Below are 21786 nucleotides of genomic sequence, written 5' to 3'. Positions count from 1 at the left end.
TCTGGGATGACAACCCCGGTCCCCTCTACCAGTAGCCATGAAGGCCAGGGCTAATGGGTGTCGGAGGTCCCCAGCCCTGCTGGAAGTGGTGCTCCAATTGGTTAAGTAGGACACCCAGTGAGGACAGAGGAATTGGCTCACTAGAACACAAGGCTGTCAGCCTTTGCAGTTTATTATTTTATACATGTTTAACACAGCAGCCCCAAGGGCCGGATTAACTCTTAGGGTAACTATGCTGCAGAGCCGTTTAGAGGTGAAAATGTTGATTTGTGTGCATAATACCACTGGAGTGTAATATCCACAGTTGGGTAGCACTGTGTTTTCACTGTTCTCACAGCATGGAAGCACAAGCGTGGGATGGTTCACTCATAGATGTGAGCTTTTTTACTTGATGGTTTGTCATATCAAAAGGATGCACGGAGGGGGGAAATGCCGCATTGTACCCCAGTGTGTTAACTCTGAGTACCTGGTTGGTGTATCTATGCCAGTAGTTCTGTTGTGGAGGGGGTGAATTTCAGTTCCTTTGTGGATGTTTCTGCAGACTTTTGTTGTACAAAATATATAATTTCTTTTGAGGTGGACTGAAGTTGTATAGTACTGCATCTATATATACATGCACACACACCAGGAACAGCCATTGATCTATTTAATGGCTTTACTACTTTCTCTGTGTGCATTATTATTTATTGACTCAATGCAGTAACCGAAGAAGTGGTTAAGTTTCCCATTAGATAAAGGGGACAAGAAGAAAACAGGTTCTCCCTCCCTTTGTTTTTCTCAAAAGTTCCTTCTCCCCATGGGTTTCCTCTGATTCTTTGCTTTGCTTCAAAAGAATAATGTTGCGGTATTTAAGGAAATAATTCAGTCCCTTCCAACTCTGTCAAATTTATGTCTAGGCTAGGAGTCTTTGTTGCTCTGTATTTTTTTAACATTTTAAAAAACAGTAGCCCGAAAGGCTGGATTAACCCTTGGGTTAACTATGTTGTAGTGATATTCTGAAAACACTTCTCTGAACAGAGTGGGACTTCCTTACTCCAAACCTAGGGTCCTCTGATCAGATAAAGGTGTTTGTTTCCTCTCCACTTCACAGGGGAATGTAGCTATATTCCCAGTTAGGGAGAGGCTGACAACAACTCAGGCAGCCTGCCTGGCGTGAAATGAAGATGAGAAGAGAACATGATTATGTTCTCTGTAGTGTGGCAGATAGCAGGTATAGGATTAGCAGGGCAGTAAAAAGATGTTTGCCCATGAGAGCCAGTTCAAGGCATTGTGCAGGAGGTAGTTGAATTCTGGATTGTGCCACTTCGGACTGCAAGTGGTGAGCACCTTTTTTTTTTATGCTCCCTGCGCGTAATAAACTAGCACACTGAGAAGAAGGCTATGCTAGTCTGCTATATGCAAGGAGTTTTTAACATGGGGGACAGTTCAAAAATGCGACCCTCCACCTGCATTCTGAAGTGGTACAGCCCAAGAAGGATACCTCTTTTAGTTCTACCTGGAATCTCTACCCCATTCTGTGTAACTAGGGGCTACTTTACACAGGGGTAGGCAACCTAGTGCCCTCCAGATGTCTTGGGCTACAGCTCCCATAAGCCTCAAACAAAATAGCCAACAGTCAGGGATTGTAGGATTTATAGTCCAGAACCGGTTCCTTGGCCGTGCTTTACACAGTCACCAGAACCAAGCACTAAAGGTGCTCTTGGAAGTAAGAGCTGCTCAGGTAGTAAGCACAGGATTGCCTTGTTTGCTCCTGCACGCACAACTGTTCTTGCACATAGAAGGCTAGCATGTCAGGGGACAGGGCCCGATCGAATTTTCTCTCAGATGTGGTATTTCTTTGTGAGCAGAGATGAATTTGTCTCTGTGTGTGTATGTGTGGACGTTCAAACATGCAATGCCCCCCCACACATCTGCAGCAAGAAATGGTACAGTCCCACTTAATTCTGGTGATGATCATAGAAACTGGCCATAGTAGAACAGCATAGTTGGTATTGTGCTCACAGCATATGATACTGCTTAACTGTTCAGACCCTAGATTGGAGCAGTTGTGCTTAATTTTGACATGCAGGAACTCAACATGACAGACCTCAAAGCCACAATTCTGTGGAGAATCCATAGCCACACCCTCAGGTGAAAGAGAAATTCATTTTCCATCCTGCTTTTCCGTTTTTTATACTCAAAGGAGTTAACACTTTGGTTAAAAACTCCATCATGAAACACATATTCCAAACTAACCACTAATAAAATCTCACAATTAATTTTGCAGGGGATGACTGCAGTCTTCTGCATAGTTAACTGGGAGTAATCTCCATTGAACACAGTGGTACTTCTTTCTGAATGCATAGGTTCAACTTGTAAAATACATTGAGCTTTAACAAAAGATCTTCACCCAGCCGAAATGCAACTCTTACCTTGTTTTAATTAGAAATGTAAACAATCCTACAAAGAAGCCTTACCATTTAAACTGCTGGTGTAAAGTAGGAACCCCATCAAAGAAAAGGATACAAGTATCCATTGACAGGGTTCTCATAATCACCGAGAGGAAATAAGCCACAGTGGCTTATTCCCCCTGGCGCACATGCCGGGGGATTAGCATAGTTACCTTTGGTAGCACAGCTTGTGATGTCGTGCAGACCCAGCCAGGGTAGCTTGTTGTAGGAACCCATCGGCTCTTGTAGGGTTCTGGGTGGCTTGTTACCCACAGCAACAAGCCACCTTGGCCAGGTTCACATGACAAGCTGCACTGCTGAGGGTAATTATGCTAATTCTCCCAGTGGCTTGTGACCGGCACATGTGGGGTAGGAGTGGGGAATAAGCTACCATGGCTTATTTCCCCTCCATGATCATGCGAATTCATCATTTTCCTCATTCGCTGATTTCCTCTGTGCTAATCTTTGACAGAAACAATAGTAAAACTTGAAAGCCTCGTCATCACCTGTTTCATTTGTCAGAGCAAGGAAGGTCCACCAGTTACCCTGGTGCTTCATTAGATTGCTCCTGCTCTGGAAAATGTCCTGGAGCCACATTCCCCTGTATTTCCCCCTCCACTGCATCACTGGGTTGGAGTGTATGGTATAGCTGGCATAAAAGGGGCTGTTTGCTCAACATGCTAGTCCACATGGAGTGGTTGATTGTGGGTTGTTGTTGAGCCGTGCGATGTTTGTTGGACTGTGGGTTAGCATGTTGCATGAGCCCAGGACATTTTCTGCAGGGTGGCTTGTAAACCAACCCAACAACAAACTGTGGGTTGTCAAGGTGGCTTGTTCAAGAAAAACAAGCCACACTGTATGGTTAACAAGCCACCCTGCGGAAAATGTCCTGGGTACAGACAACACACTAACCCATGGTTCAACAACAACCCACACTCAACAACTGAGTGTAGGTTAGCGTGTTGTGTGAACAGCCCCATAGGCCCAGTTCGCATGTAACGATGAGCCACTGTGGGTGAATTTCCCTGCAGTGGCCGCCATTTTGAATTTTCCAGAGGCATTGGGGGTGCGCCTTTGCTTCTCATTATGTGCAAACCCAGTGAGAGTGGATAATTGGGGTGGCTGATAAGCCACCGAGAACCCTTTGTGGCCGCCACAACAAAAAGCCCCACAGTGGCTTCTTGTTACATGCAAACTAGGTCATAGTGAAGCCATAATAGGGCTCCACCACCCACCCCATGCAGCTCTCCTCTTGCGTAATTCAGTGCAACTAGTGCCACAAAATGTTCTGGAAACCTTTCTAGGCAGGCTAAAATAGCAATGAGCTCTTCCTTTTGCCCTGTGGGCATGTATGTGGGTTTTCCAGCTACTTAAAAGTTTATACATCTCTACCATGTAAGGCTAGCAAATGCAGCCTTGGCTTGGCTGCCCAAACAATTAGGAAGCTGAAATGTATCTATTCCCCCCCCCTAGCCCTTTCTGTCTCCATTCTCGTCTCATTTCGGAGTGTTACTCCAGTTGCTTAATTGCCTTCCCTTGTATTACGTTTGGCTTTGTGTTCGGCTCTAGCCCACATTCCCCGCATGCCGCTCAGGCTCTCTGGAAAGGCCAGGGCATCAAGTAACAACTTCGGGGCGGAGGGGCAATGAGCAGTTGCAAAGAGACTGCTCTCCTATTGTTCACATCCAATTGGGTGGAGCGCTCCCAAGAAGGGAGGAAATGACTTTGTGCCTTCCTTGGTCTGATAAAGGTGTTACAGATCAAAAGAAGAGGAAAGGGACGCTCTTTTGTGGGAGGGACTGTAGCTCAGCTGTTGTTGTTGTTGTTGTTCAGTCGTGCAGTCGTGTCCGACTCTTCGTGACCCCATGGACCATAGCACGCCAGGCCTTCCTGTCCTGCGCTCTCTCCCGGAGCATGCTCAAGTCCATATTCATTGCATCAGTGATGCTATCTAGCCATCTCATCCTCTGCCGTCCCCTTCTCCTTTTGCCTTCAGTCTTTTCCAGCATCAGGGTCAGTGGTAGAGCACCTTTTTTGCATGCAGAAGGCCCCGGGTCCAGCCCATGACACCTCTGGTTAAAAGGGATCGAGTATTGGCTGAGGGTAAAGACCTAAGAGCTTGGAGATCCATTGCCGGATGGAATAGAACAGCCTTCTCCATATGTGCCTCCCATCATCCCCAGCCATCTATTTGGGGATGATGGAAGTTGTGGTCCAACCCATCTGGAGGGTGGCCCCTTGGGGAAGGCTGGAGTTGCTGATAGTGAGCAACCTGGATAAATCATCTCTCCTGCGGTCAGGGAACTCTTGCAATACCTCTGGAGCTGAGTGTGTGGTTTGCTTTCTTCTTCCAATGCTAAGGCTTTGTTTTACTCTAGTTATCTGGAATTGCTCTGCCCCTTGTAGACTTCGGGGGGGGGGGGGTTGCAGAGGCCTCCTGGAGGTTGCATTTGAGGGACGTTATATATATTTGTTGCACTGGTTTGGCATAGAAGCTGTATGAAGCCTGCTCCTTTTTAGTCACAGGAATGCAGAATTCCTATCAATGCCAAAAAGCAAGTAGGAAATAACAGGTTGTCCTCTTTCTCCTGATATGTGGACTCCTATCAAAGCTGGAAGGGTTTAAGAAATTGTTGGGATGGGTTTTTTGGGGGGTGTATGAATGACTGGACAGCAGACTTATTTATGTTGCACATTTGAGATGCAGATAATGATGGTTTCCTGTGTAAAGTAGAGGGTTGTTCGTTTTTTCCTTTGCGGGGAACATGTTAAGTTTGTGTCAGCTTAGTAAAATTTGGTTGATGGTAGTTATAATTTCATTCATCAGAGAGGGAAAAGTGGGTGTTTGAAGTATGCAAATGCTGCTGATTGCTGGCCTGGCCTGTGCCTTGTTGTTTTATCCCATTGGGATTCTTTTTTGGGGGGGCGGGGGGCGGTGTTGTATCAAAGTGAATCTATCCAATGGTACTCTCTTGGTGAATGACTGACAGGTGGCCCAGTCATCTCCTACTACAGCTTTGGAGATGCTAATTATGCCCTAACATAGTATTTCATGTCCATGCCTCCATCTTTTGCAGTCTTCAAGAAAATAGTATATCAGAAGTGAAACTTTTTCAAAGTGTCATGAAGTAGTACAGCAGATTCCTTTCCCAGAATGCTTTTTGCTTCAAGGAACCTGGATAAGATACGCTTGGCTTTCTTTATCCCTCTCCCTTCTCCATTTCCCCTTTTATGGCACGCATGAGCACACACACACACTTTAGACCTTGATGCATATTTATTTTACAGTCTTATCTGTTTCATATTGCTGCAACTGTCGTAGGTTCTCGCCGAGGATCCAATTGCTGTTTGAGGGTGTTGAAAATTCTCTTATTACAGATCCCTAGCCTCCCCTCCCATTTTTTTTAACAGCAGTGCCCACAATTCCTTGGGCAGAGGGAATGAATTTTCCTGGGTTGTAGGTATGCCCTTTGCATGAACTGGAACAAAACCCTCAAGCCACTTAACAAAGAGCTGTCATGCTCTGTGCATGACAATAATACTGAACTAACCTATCACCAAGTCACAGCAGGTATTTGACTATAATTTCTTCCCTCTGGCTCTCTGTATGTGGTATGTTTTGATCTGGATTAGGGGAGTTAACTTGGTTTGTGTGGGCAGGGTTGATAGATGGATAATCCTGCTTTAGAGTGGGTTAATGACCTTCTGATCCCTTCCAGACATAAAATCCTGGGATTGCCCTATGCATGGAACTGTTCACTTGCCCTGAGGCAACTTGTATTTATTGATATTTTAGAAAAATAAACTTTCAGGTTGATACAAGAAGGTGTGGGAGTTGGCATAACACTGGGAGGTGCCGTTCATATGTAGAGCTGCTGAAAAGCAGAGCTTAAACTGTCCAAGGAGATTACCAAGACATTAATACAAGTTTGGGGATTTAGGTAGTTGTATTCTAGCAAATAGTTGTGCATAAAACAGTTTTGCAAACAAGTCCGCAAAAGGGACTACTTTTGTTGACTTATTTGTAAAGCTGTTTTGCACACAGCTACTTGTTTTATGCTACTACTGTTACTTGCCTGTCTCCCTGCCTACCATACTTTTGCAAAAACAGCTCCACGTGATCACCTGGAGATGATTCTTCTTGCTGCAGGTGACCAAGTGAGCAATTACTGAAGTTGTTTGTAAACTGTGGTTCCAGGAAGCATTGACCTCTTACAAGGGCTGGTACTCTAATCCTAAATGCACTATGCATCTTGTTCACAAACTACCAACTGGGTCCAAAGCTCTTCAAAGCATTTAGGGTGTAAGCTCTTACAGATAATTGTTTGACTGTGGAGTAAATGAAGAAGCCCTTGCCATGCGTTAGTATCCCAGTTAATTAAATTAATGTTTCTATTGTGCTTGTCTTCTGTGGAACGTGTTTTTTTTTTCTCTCTTTTACTCTGGTAGAGCTCCTGTACTTAACCTCTGCATGACAGGCAGAAATACGATGGGTGCAGCATTCCTGATTACTGCATTCCAGGCTAGGTGACCTGTTGAATTTCTGCCTATAATGCAACAGGAGCTCAGCCAGGAAAAAAGGTAGCAACCCTATACTGGAATGTCAGTTGTGTAAATTACGCTGGGATCCTTGCCATGAAGGTCTCAAAAAGGTTTTCTCAAACTTGTGGGTGTCTGAATCGCAGGGAAGGGGTGTTACCGCAGTTGTGTTGCGGGCTGGGATGAGTGATATTTGCATTTCCCAAACTATGCAAGTGGTAGGACCTTAATTCTGGAGACTAGTCGCATACGTGTGTGTGTCCCGCCCCAAGGGTTATAGCTCCTGGTTCTACTTGCAGGGTTGAGATCCAGATAACAACGTTGCAGCAAAAACCACAGAAAGCTTTTATTTTTATTTCACCTATTGTCTCCCCTCCCGCTGCATGCTAAAATTACTTCTGGTTTGTGAATAGTTCAACCTTCCCCTACTATTTGTTGGGGCTGACTGTCCATGAGTCTTATTTAGTGAGCAAGGGCATATGAACAGCCAGCGGAGGCTGGTGGCTCTGATGTCAGCAGGGCAGTAAATCTGCTCTGGGTTTCAGTCAGAACCAGTCTTGGAGAGCATCTTTAGAGTTCTGACTGAAACCTGGAGCAGATTCACTGCCACGCTGATGTCAGAGCCACCAGCCTCCACTATGCACAGCAAAAGGTATGCTATAAAACCATGCCAAGTCCCATTTACCCCATCAGATGGTCAGGGTTGTGCCAAACAGCTGATAGGTGGCACTCAAAATGTAGCCTTCACCCTTTAGACAGTGGTAAACAGTGTGGTGTAATGGTTACAGCAACCTTCCCTAACTTGGTATCCTCCGAATGTGTTAGACTGCAACTCCCATTGTTCCCAGCCACCATGAAATGATGGGAATTGTGGTCCAATACATCTGGAGAGCACTAGGTTGGGGAAGGCTGGGTTAGAGTGTCAGATTAGGACTAAGGAGACCCAGGTTCCAATCCCCTTTTAGCAATGACATGCACCGGGTAACCTGAGGTAAAGCACTCTCTCAGCCTAACCTACCTTACAGGGTTGCTGTAAGGATAAAATAGCGGGAGAGCCTTTTGCACCATCCTGAGATCCTTGGAAGAAGGACAGGAAATAATAATAATAATAATAATAATAATAATAATAATAATAATATGTTTTCATGGTCATTGTCCACACCTGCCTAGCAAATGCCCTTTCTTATGTAGCTTCCCCTTGCAGCTGTAAATTCCTAAGTATCCCTGGCTACATGCCAGCTGTATATTGGTCATGTTCAACTAGCCCCTCAGCTAGTCCCTGTCTCCCCATCAAACACACTGGAGGTTGGTCAGGGGGAGGGTCAGTTTCTATGCCCCCACCTGCACCTCCGTTCCTCGGCTGCCGCCTCTCCCAGCTGGTTGGTCTGCAGGTCTTCGGGCATACCGGGGCTCCTGTGCTGGAATCCCTGCTCCCGTTTGTTCCCCTAGAAATATGAACTGCTGCTACTGAGGCTGTGGAGGGTGCTGCTGTCAAAAGGTGCACGTGGTACAGCCCAAAGGTGCGCGTGGTGCAGCCCCGTGTTCTTCACGTTTGCTCAGACGCAAGCCTCGCCATGTTCAGTGGGCTTCCTCCAAGGCAAGCGTACAGAGAGCTGAAAAATACACCATCAGGAGAATCGGGTCGGGTGGCCCTTGCCGGGCTGTGCCATTCAGACCGCACTTCAAGGGGGTGGGATTGCAAGTCTGAATGCTCTCCCTATATTAAAAACAACAACAGTGCACACAGGAAGCCCGTCACATTTCGGAGAGAAGGCTAGGCTAGACTCCAACCTGTCATTCTGGTTTTGTGTGCTCAGTATTTTTTAAAAATGGTGAAGGTTCAAAGAGGTGATTCCCTTGCCCACCTCCATTCCAAATGGCACAGCCCACCAGGAACTGCACATCGTGATTCTTCTGATCATATGTTTTGGTTTGCTGTCCAGCTGTTTGATTATACATGGTCTGGAATATTAATGTGAGGATTTCTTACTAGATTTGTGGCGGGTAGATCTGTCAGTGGCTATTCCGTGAGACAGCCAAAAATGAAACCTCCCTATTTAAGGAGTGTACACGCTAGAGTACCGGATGTTAGAAACAAATGGGATAGCGATCAGCATTATGAAGTTGTATGGATGGCTGTGGTCAGCAATGGGGCTGCTTGCACAAGCTGACAGCCATGGGTTCAATAACCCACAGTGGGGCTGCAGCAAGTGCGGGATGTGTGTAGCCGCCATTTTGAATATGCAACCCTTGCTCAGGCGTTGTCATGTTGTATGAACCCAGTGAGCGTGGGTTATGTGAAGGTTAAGCAACCCTCATTTCATCCATGGTCTATTTTAGGATTAAGTGAGGGTTATTTAACCCTCGCATAGCCCATGCTCGCCAGGTTCACATGGTTCACATGACATGACAACCTCCAAGCAGGGTTGCATATACAACTGGGTGCCTGCTGGTGCTGTGGCATGTCATGGGCTAAATAACGGTGTTGTCCAAACCTGGTCTAGATGGAGTTTTGGTCTCACCTGGCAAGGCAACTCTTGCATTTGAGAGCTCAAAATTATTCACTTTGGAACCAGGAATCATCCCCACTTGCGTTGTCTTTCCCTTTGCAGGCTCTCCAACCTGCTGTGCTAGATTTTCCAGTCCTAATGACTTTAAACCCTGACTTTAACACTAAGAGGCGTATAGGGGCGTGGGACCCACTATTGGCCACAGCAGGAGTACACCACTGGCAAAATATGGCATGGTGAACCACAGTGAACTTGTGTGCTGAAGTACAGCACTGCTTTCTAAGAAGTTCAGAGGGGTGTACCCCTGGAAGTCTAATTTTCTACAAGGAAACGATGCTTAGTTGGGGGGTTTACTGAGTCTTGTGTATTTCCCATTGTGTCATTGTACAGTGAATCTGAATGCTTGATTTTTAGGTATTGATAAAGATGACTGGGAAGCAGTAGGAAAAGGAATGGAATGAGTTTGTCCTCAAATCTGCTAAACAGCATTCAAGCTGTGCTGACACTTTATTATGTTAATATAACAGCAGTGTAGCTACTGTAAAGGTTAACACAACCAACCCAAGGCGTTTTCGAGTTGGAATTAATTTGCTTTTCATGAAATACACAGTCCTTGCACTTCTCTGTTTAAAAACTTCTTAAATCTCTCCGGTACTAAATGGCTTATTCAGATGCATTGCCTCTCTTATGACAGAACACTGCATTTTAATTTTTATTTTGTCTAGGTAATTTTGCAGGTTAACCCACGCTCAGGGACTCTTATGGCCCACTTCAAAGGAGGGTGGGAGGGACGCAATAAATAGTCAACATTTTGAAGTTGCAAAGCTCTGTGTGTATGTGTGTTAATGAGGAACTTGATTTCTCCCTCGTCACCGCCAGCAGAGAAACTTGTATGAGTTTTAAAACTAACCACTACCTTGCACCTTGTAAATGGGGTCAGCCCAGAATATTTTGGTGCCTGAAGGGAAAATCAGCTCACATCAGTGCACCCAGCCAGCATGGCCAATGGTCAGGAATGCTGGGAGCTGTAGTCCAAAACATCTGAAGGGCACCAGGTTAAAGAAGGCTGCTGTAACAACTACTCCTCTGGAACTGAACTGATCAGGAGCTCCCATTCTCTTGAATGAGGCTTGTGTAGGAGAAGTCGCATAGAAAAGAGCAAAGACTTCTTCTCTGCTGAGGGTAGGCTCTACATCTAATGCAGGGGTCCCCAATGTGGTGCCCGTAGACACCATGGAACCCACAGAGACTTCCAGTGGCACCCGCAACACTCTTCACTCCCTGCTCCTGTCACCAAAAAAGTTTAATAAAAACTTTGGAAAATGTTAGGGCAGTCTTTTTTCTCTCCTTTTCTAGTCTTGCTCTTTCTCTACCCTTTTGCCTTGCTGTTTCTCTCCCAGCCTCTAGCCTCACTATTTCTCTTCCCCCCACACACACCTCTTTAGCCATTTTTAGCCATAATTTTTGACTAACCGGGCCCCCACAGCAGCCATTATGTGAGTAGCCACATCCTCCGTGGGAGCCATTTTGTGGTGGTGCCTACAGCAGTTTCTCACATTCCCAAATGTTCCCACAGGTCCACAAAAGTTGGGGACCCCTGATCTAATGGATTTAAGGTACAGGAGAATAGATTTTGGCTGAACATTAGAAACGTCTGGATGGTAAGAGGCGCTCTACAGTGAAACCAGTTGCCTAGAGGGGTGGTGGGCTTTCCCTCACTGGAAGTCTTCAAGCAGAGGTAGTCGGCCATCCATCTGTCATAGGTGAGTGTGGGGGAGAAATGCTCTATCTCTGTATTTCTACATCAAGCAGGAGGTTGACCAGATGGCCTACAAAGGCCCCTCCCACTGGTAAATTATCTAAGGTCCTCCCCTGGCTGTCTGCTCTGAGGGAAGCTCAGAAGACAGCAACAAGGGAGAGGGCCTTCTTGGTGGCGGCCTCCAATTATGGAATGATCTCCCCAATGAGGCCTTCCTGGCGCCAACATTGTTATCTTTTTGGTGCCAGGTTAAGACCTTTCTCTTCTCCCAGGCATCCGGCAACATATGATAAGTTTTAACTGATCCTGGATTGTCTTATGGTTACTTGCTTGAGATTGCTTGTTTGAAGTTGTTTTAGATATATGTTCTAGTGTGTATATTGTCTGCTTGTGTGTTTTTTATGTAAATTGCTTTTAAGCTCTGTATACTGTATTTTTAATGTTTTTAATCTTTGTGAACCTCCCAGAAAGCTTTGGCTATTGGGCGGTATAGAAATGTAATAAATAATAATAGTAATGCCCCATGATTGGGAGAAAGATTTTCTCTCCATCTGCAGCATCTCACCTCACAGTTGGTCTCCTATGACTATTATGCTCCCTTTTAGTTTTCTCTCCTCCCCACACACCAGTGAATCTCTGGCCTGTCTGAGGCTCAGCTAGTACTGAAGGGCAGATGCATCTGCAGTTCTTAATGGTGGCAGCAGTCTGGTTTCATGTTTCCTGCGATCGAAGCTGCAAGGCTTTAGAACTTCCCTTGGCTTCTATGGTCCAGTTCTGCAGAATGCTTTTGCACGGAGAATTATGTGGGATCAGAGGGCTTTGACGAGCAAGTTGTCCCCAGAATGCCGCCTCCTGATGCAACTGCCTACAAGGCTTGCTTTGGTAATTGAAAATGTATACTGGATTTGAGGAGAGGAGGGGGTGGGTGGGTGGGAAAAGACCAATTTTTGTGGGGATTAACACTTGACAAGTATGGCATGGAAATCTTTCTTGGCCAAGCTGCTTTCTTAAAGCTCTAAATTAGCCAGAATAAGCTGCAGCTGAAACTTAAGCGTGGTGGTGAAGAGCGCCAGGAAGTCCCTGGTTCAAACCTTGCCTCTGCTATGAACTCACTACGTGGCTGTAGGCAAGCCACTCACAATCCGCCTCAGTGTCTCCTCCTCACCCACCCCCAATTTGGGGGATAATGATACTGACTTGCCTGACAATGTATTGTGGTTGGTGCTGTTTGCTGGCTACCAGGAAGAGGGCCTTTTCTGCTGTGGCACCCCGGCTGTGGAATGAGCTCTCTAGAGAGGTTTTCCTGGTGCCTACGCTGTATTCCTTCTGGTGCCTACGCTGTATTCCTTCTGGTGCCAGGTGAAGACCTTTTCATTTTCCCAGCATTTTAACATTCTGATCTTTTAGCTCTGCTGTTTTAAATCTGTATTTTAAATCTCTGCATTGCTGCTAGGTTTTATTCTGGTTGCACTTTTGGACTGCCCAGATTGCTTTGGCTATTGGGTGGTATAGAAATGAAATACATACATACATACAGGTTCTCCAGGGTTTCAGACGGGAGTCTTTCCCAGCTCGAGCTGGAGATTCCAGGGAAGGAAGCTGGGAACCTCTGCATGCAAACCATGCCCTCTTCTGCAGAGCTGTGGCCCATCCCTGTGGATTTGGGGGTGAATGGCAGATAGGCAGATATGACCTATGAGGCTCAGTCCACTGGGAAGTTACCCTGCATGTGAACTATTGAAATGAATGGGGTGTAAATGAGAGTGTAGTGGTTAGAGCATTGGGCTCCAATTTGGGAGATGCAGGTTCAAATCCCCACTCAGTCTTGAAGCTCATTTGGTGACCTTGGGCCAGTCATCATCTCCCAGCCTACCTTATAGGGTTGTTGTGAGGGTAAAATGAGGGAGGGAGACCTATGGATGCTGCCCTGAGCTTCCTGGAGGAAGGGGTGGGATACAAGTGTAAATAAATAAATGGAAACTGTGGCACCACTGTGGTGTATGTGCAGGAGAACTTCCTTGTAGGTTGCTCCCATCAGGGCTGGTTCTACTGTTAGGCAGAGTGAGGTGGCCACCTCAGGCAGCAGATTTTCAGTGTCAGGAAAGGGCAGGAAATGCTTAGCTGTTTAATTAATATGATTGTATTTTTGCTGCCCGAAAGGGGAGAGATCCTTGTGAGATTTTCTGCTTGTGATGCCAAAAATAACTTGACTGGCTTATGGTACTATGCACCTTGACTTGGATGGGGGGTGCTTCACCTCAGGGCAGACAGAAAAGCATATTGGGGCAGCCATGCACCCCATATTAATGTGTATGTGACCCTTTTACTTGTGACAACTTGCACAACAAGGATTCTGTTCCACTATTTAATTTTTTTTAATACCGTATTCAGTTGTCGCCTATGCAGTGCAATCTTTTGCTACGTAATGCAAACTTTTTTTAGTGCAATCCTAGGTGTGTTTACTCAGACGCAAGTTTCACTGTGTTCAACGGGGTTTACTCCCTAGTAAGTTGTTGTTTTTTACAACAGCAGGCTCAGGCACTAAAATATTTTGGACCGACCCTTAGCTCATGAGCGTCAGGTCACCTGCCACTTGAACTGTTTTGCCGTAGCTAGCTACCTAGTATGGCTGGTGTGAAGGCCAGGGGTAAGCAACCTAGTGCCCTCCAGATGTTTTGGATTACAACTCATATAAGCTCCAGCCAGCATGGCCAATGGTCAAGGATTATGGGAGTTGTAGCCCAAAACATCTGGAGGACACCAGGTTACCGACTCCAAGTGTAGGCAGACTACTTACAGAAAGAAGCAATTAATATATTGCTCTAAAACCAGTTTTATCAGGCCTCAAGGGAGGGGGATTGTACGGTCAAATCAGCAAGTTGGCCTCCTTGGTTATGTTGTTGGCACTCTAGCTGATGAGGGTATTTGATTCATAACTCCTGTTGGGATCAAGGATTATAATTGTTTAGATTGGTTTTATTTAGTATTTATAACCCTTGATCCCAACAGTAAGGTTCGAAGTTGGGATTTGCGAGGAGTCTCTGGGGTAGAATGAATATGTGTGCAAGAACTCGCTTAAGAACAAGGTTTTTCAAAAAAAAAAATGCAGCCCACTTTGCCAGTATCTGTTCTCCTTGGTTGACTTTGTACCTGTATATAGCAGGGCAAGGATCCAGGTGATAAAATTCTGCCTCATAAAGGGCTTCCTGCAGCTGCCAGCTCATCTACCTGTGGCACACCCGCCAAGAGCACGCCTTGCTGAGTCATCCGTGGGACAATGTGGTATATTTAACCCTTTCTACAGGGAGGGGCTGTAGCGCCAAGGTAGAGCACATACTTCGCAGGCAGAAAGTCCCAGGTTCAGTCTCCAGCATCTCCAGGTAGGGCATCTCCTGCCTGAAACCCTGGAGAGATACTGCCAGTCAGTGTTGATACTGGGCTCGATGAACCAAGGGTCTGACTCAGTATAAGGCAGCTTCCTGTGTTTCTAAACAGCAAGGTACATAAGAACAGCCATGCTGGATCAGACCAAGGGTCCATCTGTTCACACATAGGCCAACCAGCTGTCAATCTCCCACCAATCAACCAGCTGAATCTCCCGCCAATCAGCTTCATGGGATGACCTGGAGTTTTAGTATTATGAGAGAGGGAGAAAAATGCCTCCCTATCCACATTCTCCACACCACACATAATTTTGTGCACCTCTATCATGTCTCCCCTTACCCTCCTTTTTTCCAAGCTAAACAATCCCAGCTGTTGTCACCTTCTCTCATAGGGGAGATGCTCCAGCCCCTTGATCATTTGAGTTGCCCTTTTCTGCACCATTTCCAGCTCTACAATATCTTTTTTTTTAGGTGTGGTGAACAGAACTGTATGCAGTATTCGAACTGTGGTCACACCATAGATTTGTATAGGGGCAGTATGATATTGGCAGGTTTATTCTCAGTTCCTTTTCTAATTAGGCCTAATATGGAGTTTGCCTTTTTTACAGCGGCCACACACTGGGATGATACTTTCATTGAGCTGTCCACCACAACTCCAAGATCTCATTCTTGGTTGGTCACTGCTAGCTCAGATCCCATCAGGTTATACTTGAAGTTGCAATTTTTTTTGCCCCAATGTGCATCACTTTACATTTGCTTACAAACTTGCTCAGTACATTGAGCTGGTGTCTTAATGCACCGCTCTAATGCAACATCACTTGGTATTTAAAACCTGGTGTGGTTCCTTGTTGGCGCATTTCATTATACGGTCCTGGGCGGTGCAAGCAATGGTTGTACGGAGGGGGCATGTTGTGCTGCAGCTGTGGTTAGGCTATCAAACTAAGACTTGGGAGACCCAGTTTCAAATCCCCACTTAGCCATGAAGCTCATCAGGTGACCTTGGACCAGTTACTACTTCTCAGCCTAATCTACCCCACAGGGTCGTTCAGAGGATAAAATGGAGGTGAGAGCCATGTAAGCTGCCCTGTGTTCCTTGGAGGGAAAGGTGGGGTGTAAATGTAATCTTCTCCGTCTCTGTTTTGAGTTAGGGCAATACATAAAGGCACCCCCCCCATACACCACTTTGTAGGCCCCAATGTCTCCTTCACCAACAGCAGTAGTATTCTCCTGTAGCAGCAGGAAGATGACAGAATTGCATTGGGTTGGGGGAGTGAAATAATCTCTGCCCAGCTTCCTGTCCCTGCTCTCCGACCCAAGTATTTTTCTGGATACCCTCTTGCTCATTCCTTCCTTCCTTCATTCCTATACTGCCCAATAGCTGAAGCACTCTGAGCGGTTGCTTAGGGAGAAGATAGGGCACAACAGTGCATCACCTATTACATAGGGCAGGGATCGGGAACCTCCTGCCCATGGGCCAAATTCAACCTGTCTCACCTGCCTGCAAGGCCTCAGGTGAGGCCTCATCCCCTTAGAAGGGTATGGGGGCAAGAGAGCTAGTCAGCTGTGGCTCAGTTGGCTTCGCTCCCCCTCGGATCGGGATGTTGGGCACCGGGCAAAACTGGCATATGACTTGGCTGGCGCCTGGACGAGGCACTCCTCCAAGCACGGGCCACGGGCAGTTCTCCACACAGAGAGGGGTAGGCAGCTGTCTGCTTCCCTGCACACTGAAAGGCAGAATGAGCTGGATGTTGCTGGTGGGTGGCGCTTAGGGGTGGAGGAAGGGCTTCAGTAGTAGGGCCTGCCTCCTGATGTCATCTGGCCCCCTGGATTTGTTCTGAGAGGGGGGGGCAGTCCTGTCCCCTGGCTTAGGGAGGCCCATTATGCTTCTCCCCCCACCACTCCACACTATTGGTGAAAAAGGCAAGTTCAGCGTTAGGAAAAGGGCTCAGTGCATCTTTGCATCACAAGATCAGGGTCTTCCTCAAATGTCAGATAGTCTGATTCCATTCCATTCATCTCCCGTTCCCCCCATTTGGGGGGGGGCAGGTTCTCCCAAGTGCCCGTTGGCATTTCATGCCCGTTGAGCTTGCACACTCCTCCTTCGTCTGTGTTTGTTCCCCAGCCTCCACTAGGATTTTATTTTTTCATTTCCAAAGCCTCTTCATACTTCCTCAAACCTTGAGGTTCTCCTAAGCTTTCTGATACTTCCCTCTTATGTGTGGATGGTGCCATTTTGGCTCCATAAGGAACTGCATTGGAGAATAAGTTTGCTATTACTCTATAGGATAAAAATAAGATCACTTGCTTTCAGATGGGCCCATCTAGGGATGTACAGGTTCATGTATAGGTATGAAATCCACTCCGTCTGTGTTTCACGGATTGTCAAGCATCTTTTGCTCCATTGCCTGTTCACAGATGGATTCAGAAAAAAAATTTGTTATGTGGAAAATATGCAAATAATTCCATAAGAGGGCTTGCAACAATTTACGTAATTTACCTTAGTACGTGACATTCAGCATATTGTGCCCATTCCATTCAACTTTCCCCACGTGTATTTGCCAGTCTCAGCAGAAACTTGCATATTTTCCTATGAATAAATATGTGTAAATTTCAGGGAAGTGTAAAAAAAGATCTGAAAGTCCACAGACTCCGCGCGACCTGACAGGATTGCTCCGTAGCAGATTCCACAGGTTGGATTCTTAGAAATCCAAGCTCATTTTAGTCCATCTCGAATTTCTCCGGCATCCCTAGGCCCCATCCTGCTGTGTGAGTCAGGGCATGCCCAGAGCAGTGACTCACACAGAGGTCTAGTGGGCAAGATACTCTGTGAGCCCAGAGCAGCCACCTAATTATCTCTCTTACCTAAGTTCTCATGGCACACCAGTGTGCAATGGCATTATGTTTTAGAATATCTGCATGTGAGGGATCTGCCTTTTCAAACACAGTGGCCAGATTTACAGTGGTACATATGGCCCTGTTTGGTCCCACCTCATATGAGTGGATAAACAAACCAAGCAGGGATAGCCTAGCATGATGTCCAAAGCTGGGATTATAGTTTATTCCCAAACAAGACAGGATTCATAAGACAACTTTAAACCATGATCTGTTGTCTGCTTACGAATCCTGGCTTGTTTGATTGTTTGATTATATGAGTGCAATAAACGGTAGTAATGTGTTTGGAGGTCACACTAAGCTATCCCTGCCTGGTTTGTTTAGCTGCTGACACGAAGAGAGGCGCAAAGTGGGAGTGAATGGGCTGCATGCACCAGTGCGATTCTCGTTCACATTGTAATTTAATAAGACAGAACCTTTAGCTTAACCTTATGTGTGAACGCAGCCGGTGTACACCTTAGCGAAGGAGCACCTTGCTTCTGACAAAAGGCTGTTGACGCTTTTAATAGCTTTGGGGCCAATGAAATTTTATACATCAAGCAATGCTTAAGTCATTGCCATTTTTTTTCATGAGAGATGGCAATGCTGGACATATTGCTAATGGGATGTTTGGCTCTTTTGCTTTGCAGAATGGACAAGCTGCTCCAGAAGAAAGAAAAGAAACTCTGTCAAAAGTAAGACTCCAAATGTGTATTTTTTTTCCTGATCTTAATTACACCATTTTTCCTATTGTATATAATTGCTCTGTGCTTCTAATTTGTTTTTCTGGCAGGACTAAAACTCCCATCAGCCTCCAGCCAGCATGGTTGGTGGTCAGGAATGATGGGAATTGTAGTCTAAAACATCTGGAAGGCACCAGGAAGGCTGTGCGACTTTATTTTTTGTGGGAGGAGCATTGAACAATCAATTGTGCTGATGTCTTGCACACCCTGTTTCTCCCACCCCCTCCTAAAAAAGTGTGTTGTCAGAGGTGGTATTCCCTGGCCTTCTTTCGCAGCAGGGTTTTTTTTTAAAACCGCCTGGTGGTCTTCTCCATCCCCATTCCCCTCACTTACCTGGCCCACGCTAAGGATGAGAACAAACCCTTTCGATCAAGTAGCCTTGACCTTTTCAATATAAGGTGACTTCACTCCACAGAGGCTGGTGGGCTTCCTAAGACAGCTGCCACTGGGGATAAGCCCCTGTCCTTGCAAGAGAAACACAACCTTCTGGGGGAGGTTTCTGGACTGTGTGCTGCAAGTGGGAAACAACCGCACCCACCGGGGGGCTTATGGGGTGGCGGCCAGGAAGCTGTAAAGACATTTCAGTTTTGATGTGGGAGATTGGTCAAGATTCACAGCATGGTTTAAAAGTTCACTCTTGCATTTATTCAAGATTAAGTTGCGGTGTAGGGAAGCAATCCTATCACAAACACATACACTAACTATGGGTTCTTAAGTCGCCAAAATGGCACCAGCCATGGCACAAGAGAAAAGTAGCAGCAGGCTTGGGATAACCTCATAGTTTGCAGTACCAAAAGATCTCTAGAAAATTACTCCAGGGCTACAACCCCACCCCCAACTGCCTAGTATTATTTATGACGCCCTTAATCATGTACTGAAACATGATCTTTTGGAAAAGCATTAATGCGGGGGATGGACTACAAAAACCCTATAGCAGCTTTCCCCAATCTGGTCCCAGGGCATAGCCTGAAGGCACATGAGGCAGCCACCTTGCTGAAGCTAAGCAGGTCTGAGTCTGGCCAGTGCTTGGAGGGGAGACCACCTGGGAACCACCTTGAGTTCCATGATGGAGGAAAGGTGAGATATAAATGTAATAAATAAATAGAAATAATTAAAAAAAAATTACTACAACTCCCATAATCTCTGACCATTCAACATGCTGGCTGGGGCTGATGGGAGTTTTAGTCCTGCTAATCCTGATTTAGCAGGATTTAGTCCTGATGATGCGAGGGTGGAGAAGACTGCCGTAACACATGAAAAAGCAGAATCTCTGTTAGTCCAGTTTTCCGAGAATTCTTTTCATGTATCTCTCTATTAGCAGAGACCTGGTTCTCTAGGGTAAGCCAGTGATTCAGTAGCTCAGGCTCCCCCCAACCTGCTGCCTTCCAGATGTGTTTGGACTACAACTCCTATCACCTCAGCCCATAAGGCCATGCTGTCTGGGGATGATGGGAGTTGTGGTTCAAACACTACTGGAAAACTGAGAGTTTTAGCAACTCAGTTCCCAATCTCTTTTCTAAAGAAAATCTCCCACTATATCCTGGAGTGATGCTGTATCAGGAGCATTGTGGGAAATTTTAAATGGCAGCTTGCAAGCCAGCTGTGCAATGCAGGGGATGCAGGGCAGGCATTGGTGCCAGTGAGCTCTGCCCAGGTGCTGCCTGGTGTTGCTTTAATATGGAAAAAGCATCTCCTTTCAAAATCCAAGCCTTCTCCTGCTAATTAAAAAGGGGTGCAATATCCTGGGAGGTTATCTTCCTGTGCAACTGCCAATAAAATGAGCAAGAACTAAATACTGCTGCTAATTTCGACAGGACATACCCCACAGAGCTTCCCATTGAATTGGGCTCCATGGGTGAGGTCTGTTTGCCTCCCGCTCAGCTGTCCTGAATGATTTCCCGGATCTACCAGCACAGACAGCTCACCTCTCTTGCCTTAGGGCAGGGCTGCCTCTGCAGGTCTTGTGCTTTATGGTGCTGGGCTCAGGGATAGTGGCTCAGTGGTGGAGACCACAGGTTTGGCATGTAGAAGATCCCAGGTTCAGTCCCCAGCATCTCTGGCGTTTCCCAGCATCTCTGGCATTTAAAAAGGATCAGGAAGCAGGTGACAGGAAAGCCATTTTCCTGAGACTTTGGAGAGCTGCCGCTAGTCGGAGGACACAGTACTGAGCTGGTCAGTGTGGTCCAAAGCAGCTTCCTGTGTCCGCTAGTCAGACCAGATAGGGCCATTTACATCCAGACTTGCTTTTCACTGGGAAAAGGTGCTTGTGCCTCTCTGTAATTGCAGCCAAAGTGTAAATCCTGCTGGCAGAAGGACAAGGGGCTCCCAGCAGCCTGATCCCTTGTGCTAATCTTGATGGATGCTCTAATCTTGGCTGCTTAAAAATAAAAGGTTTATAAAGTTGGTCAGAAAGTTACCTCCTCAAAACAGCTGGTTAGATCTTGCTCCTGCAATGTCCTCCATGAAATGGAAGAGAGGGGTTGTGTTCTAGGTAACCTGGTTTCCTCACATCCCGATTGGAACTTTGGGCTTTGTGGTAGCAGTGTGATTAGTCATCAGTGCTATTGATAGCCAAATATGAGTGGCTTGCTGTTGAGGCTTCTGTTGTTCTCTCTTGTGACCCTCACTCCAGCTCTTCCCCTTTTGCTTCCCCTTAAAAAAAAAAAAAAAAGCCCAGCCCACCCTGTTCCTCAGGTTCAGGGTAGATAACAAACCGCTTTAAAACAGCAGCACTAACATATGTAGGCCTGATCTTATCCAAGCCTATTCCCCAGTCTTGCATCGCTGCTAGAAAGTGGCTTCCCTAGAAGGATGGGATTTCTAGGCTAAGCTGCACTGCTGCTAAGCACTCCTCTTTGTTCTTCCCATAGAGTGAAGAAAACACCAGTTATGCAGAGCCCTGGACCTTTGGTTCCCAGTGGAGAGCTGCCATTTGCATTTGCAAAGCAGGAGCCCAGTGTGGATGAAGGGAGCTGCTCTATCCCTACACCTGTAGGGGGCGCTGGTCTGTTTGGCATTGGCATACCTACTCCGGGGTAGGGGAGCTTCAAGCAGCCGAGTCAAGCCGGCGGAGGGCTAAGCACCCTCTGTGGGCCCCACCCCTTGGGTGGGGAGAGAAATCTGCATCAGAGGGCGAGTGACGCAAAGGGGAATCCCTGATCTCCAATCAGAAAGATAAGCTGGGGATTCCCCCACACTACCGAAGCCCCAGTCCCTTCCCCTGCCGCTTGGAATACGAGTAGCATGGGAAGGAACGGCACATCTTGAAGGAGGGGAAGTGGGTGGGGTGGATGATGTCACGGGAGGGGCTTCAAGGTGGGCCTCTGCCCCCTTGATGTCCTCTGGCCTATTGGCTTGGTCCAGGGGTGTAATCTGCCCCCTGGACCAAAAGCGGTTGCTCTCCCTGGGTTACTCCATATGTGACAGTATTCAGTCCTAGAGAGTTGTTAGGATGCAGTGGCCAGATTTAATGTTGGACATCAGCGTTACTTAGGTAGCATGGCCCCGTCTCCAAGCCCCAGTGGGCAAAGGGGAGGGACCTTGGTGAAGCTC

At 46.6% G+C, this 21786-nt stretch overlaps 1 protein-coding gene across 2 annotated transcripts in view; it reads left to right on the top strand.

Annotated features, from left to right (window-relative positions):
* RPS6KA1 (ribosomal protein S6 kinase A1) overlaps positions 1-21786 on the top strand; it is a 120968-nt gene that overhangs the window by 2592 nt on the left and 96590 nt on the right. For both annotated transcript variants that reach the window (XM_084815793.1, XM_084815796.1), the window contains exon 2: positions 18142-18186. In XM_084815793.1, the coding sequence (XP_084671919.1) occupies positions 18142-18186 (45 nt within the window). The remainder of the gene's footprint in view (positions 1-18141; positions 18187-21786) is intronic.

Source organism: Heloderma suspectum, chromosome 10 (assembly GCF_057233095.1).
Source record: "Heloderma suspectum isolate Gila_16-S chromosome 10, 16-S_ref, whole genome shotgun sequence".
Taxonomy (NCBI): domain Eukaryota; kingdom Metazoa; phylum Chordata; class Lepidosauria; order Squamata; family Helodermatidae; genus Heloderma; species Heloderma suspectum.
Note: the sequence above shows the minus strand (reverse complement) of the source record. Positions and strands in the feature narration are given on the sequence as shown.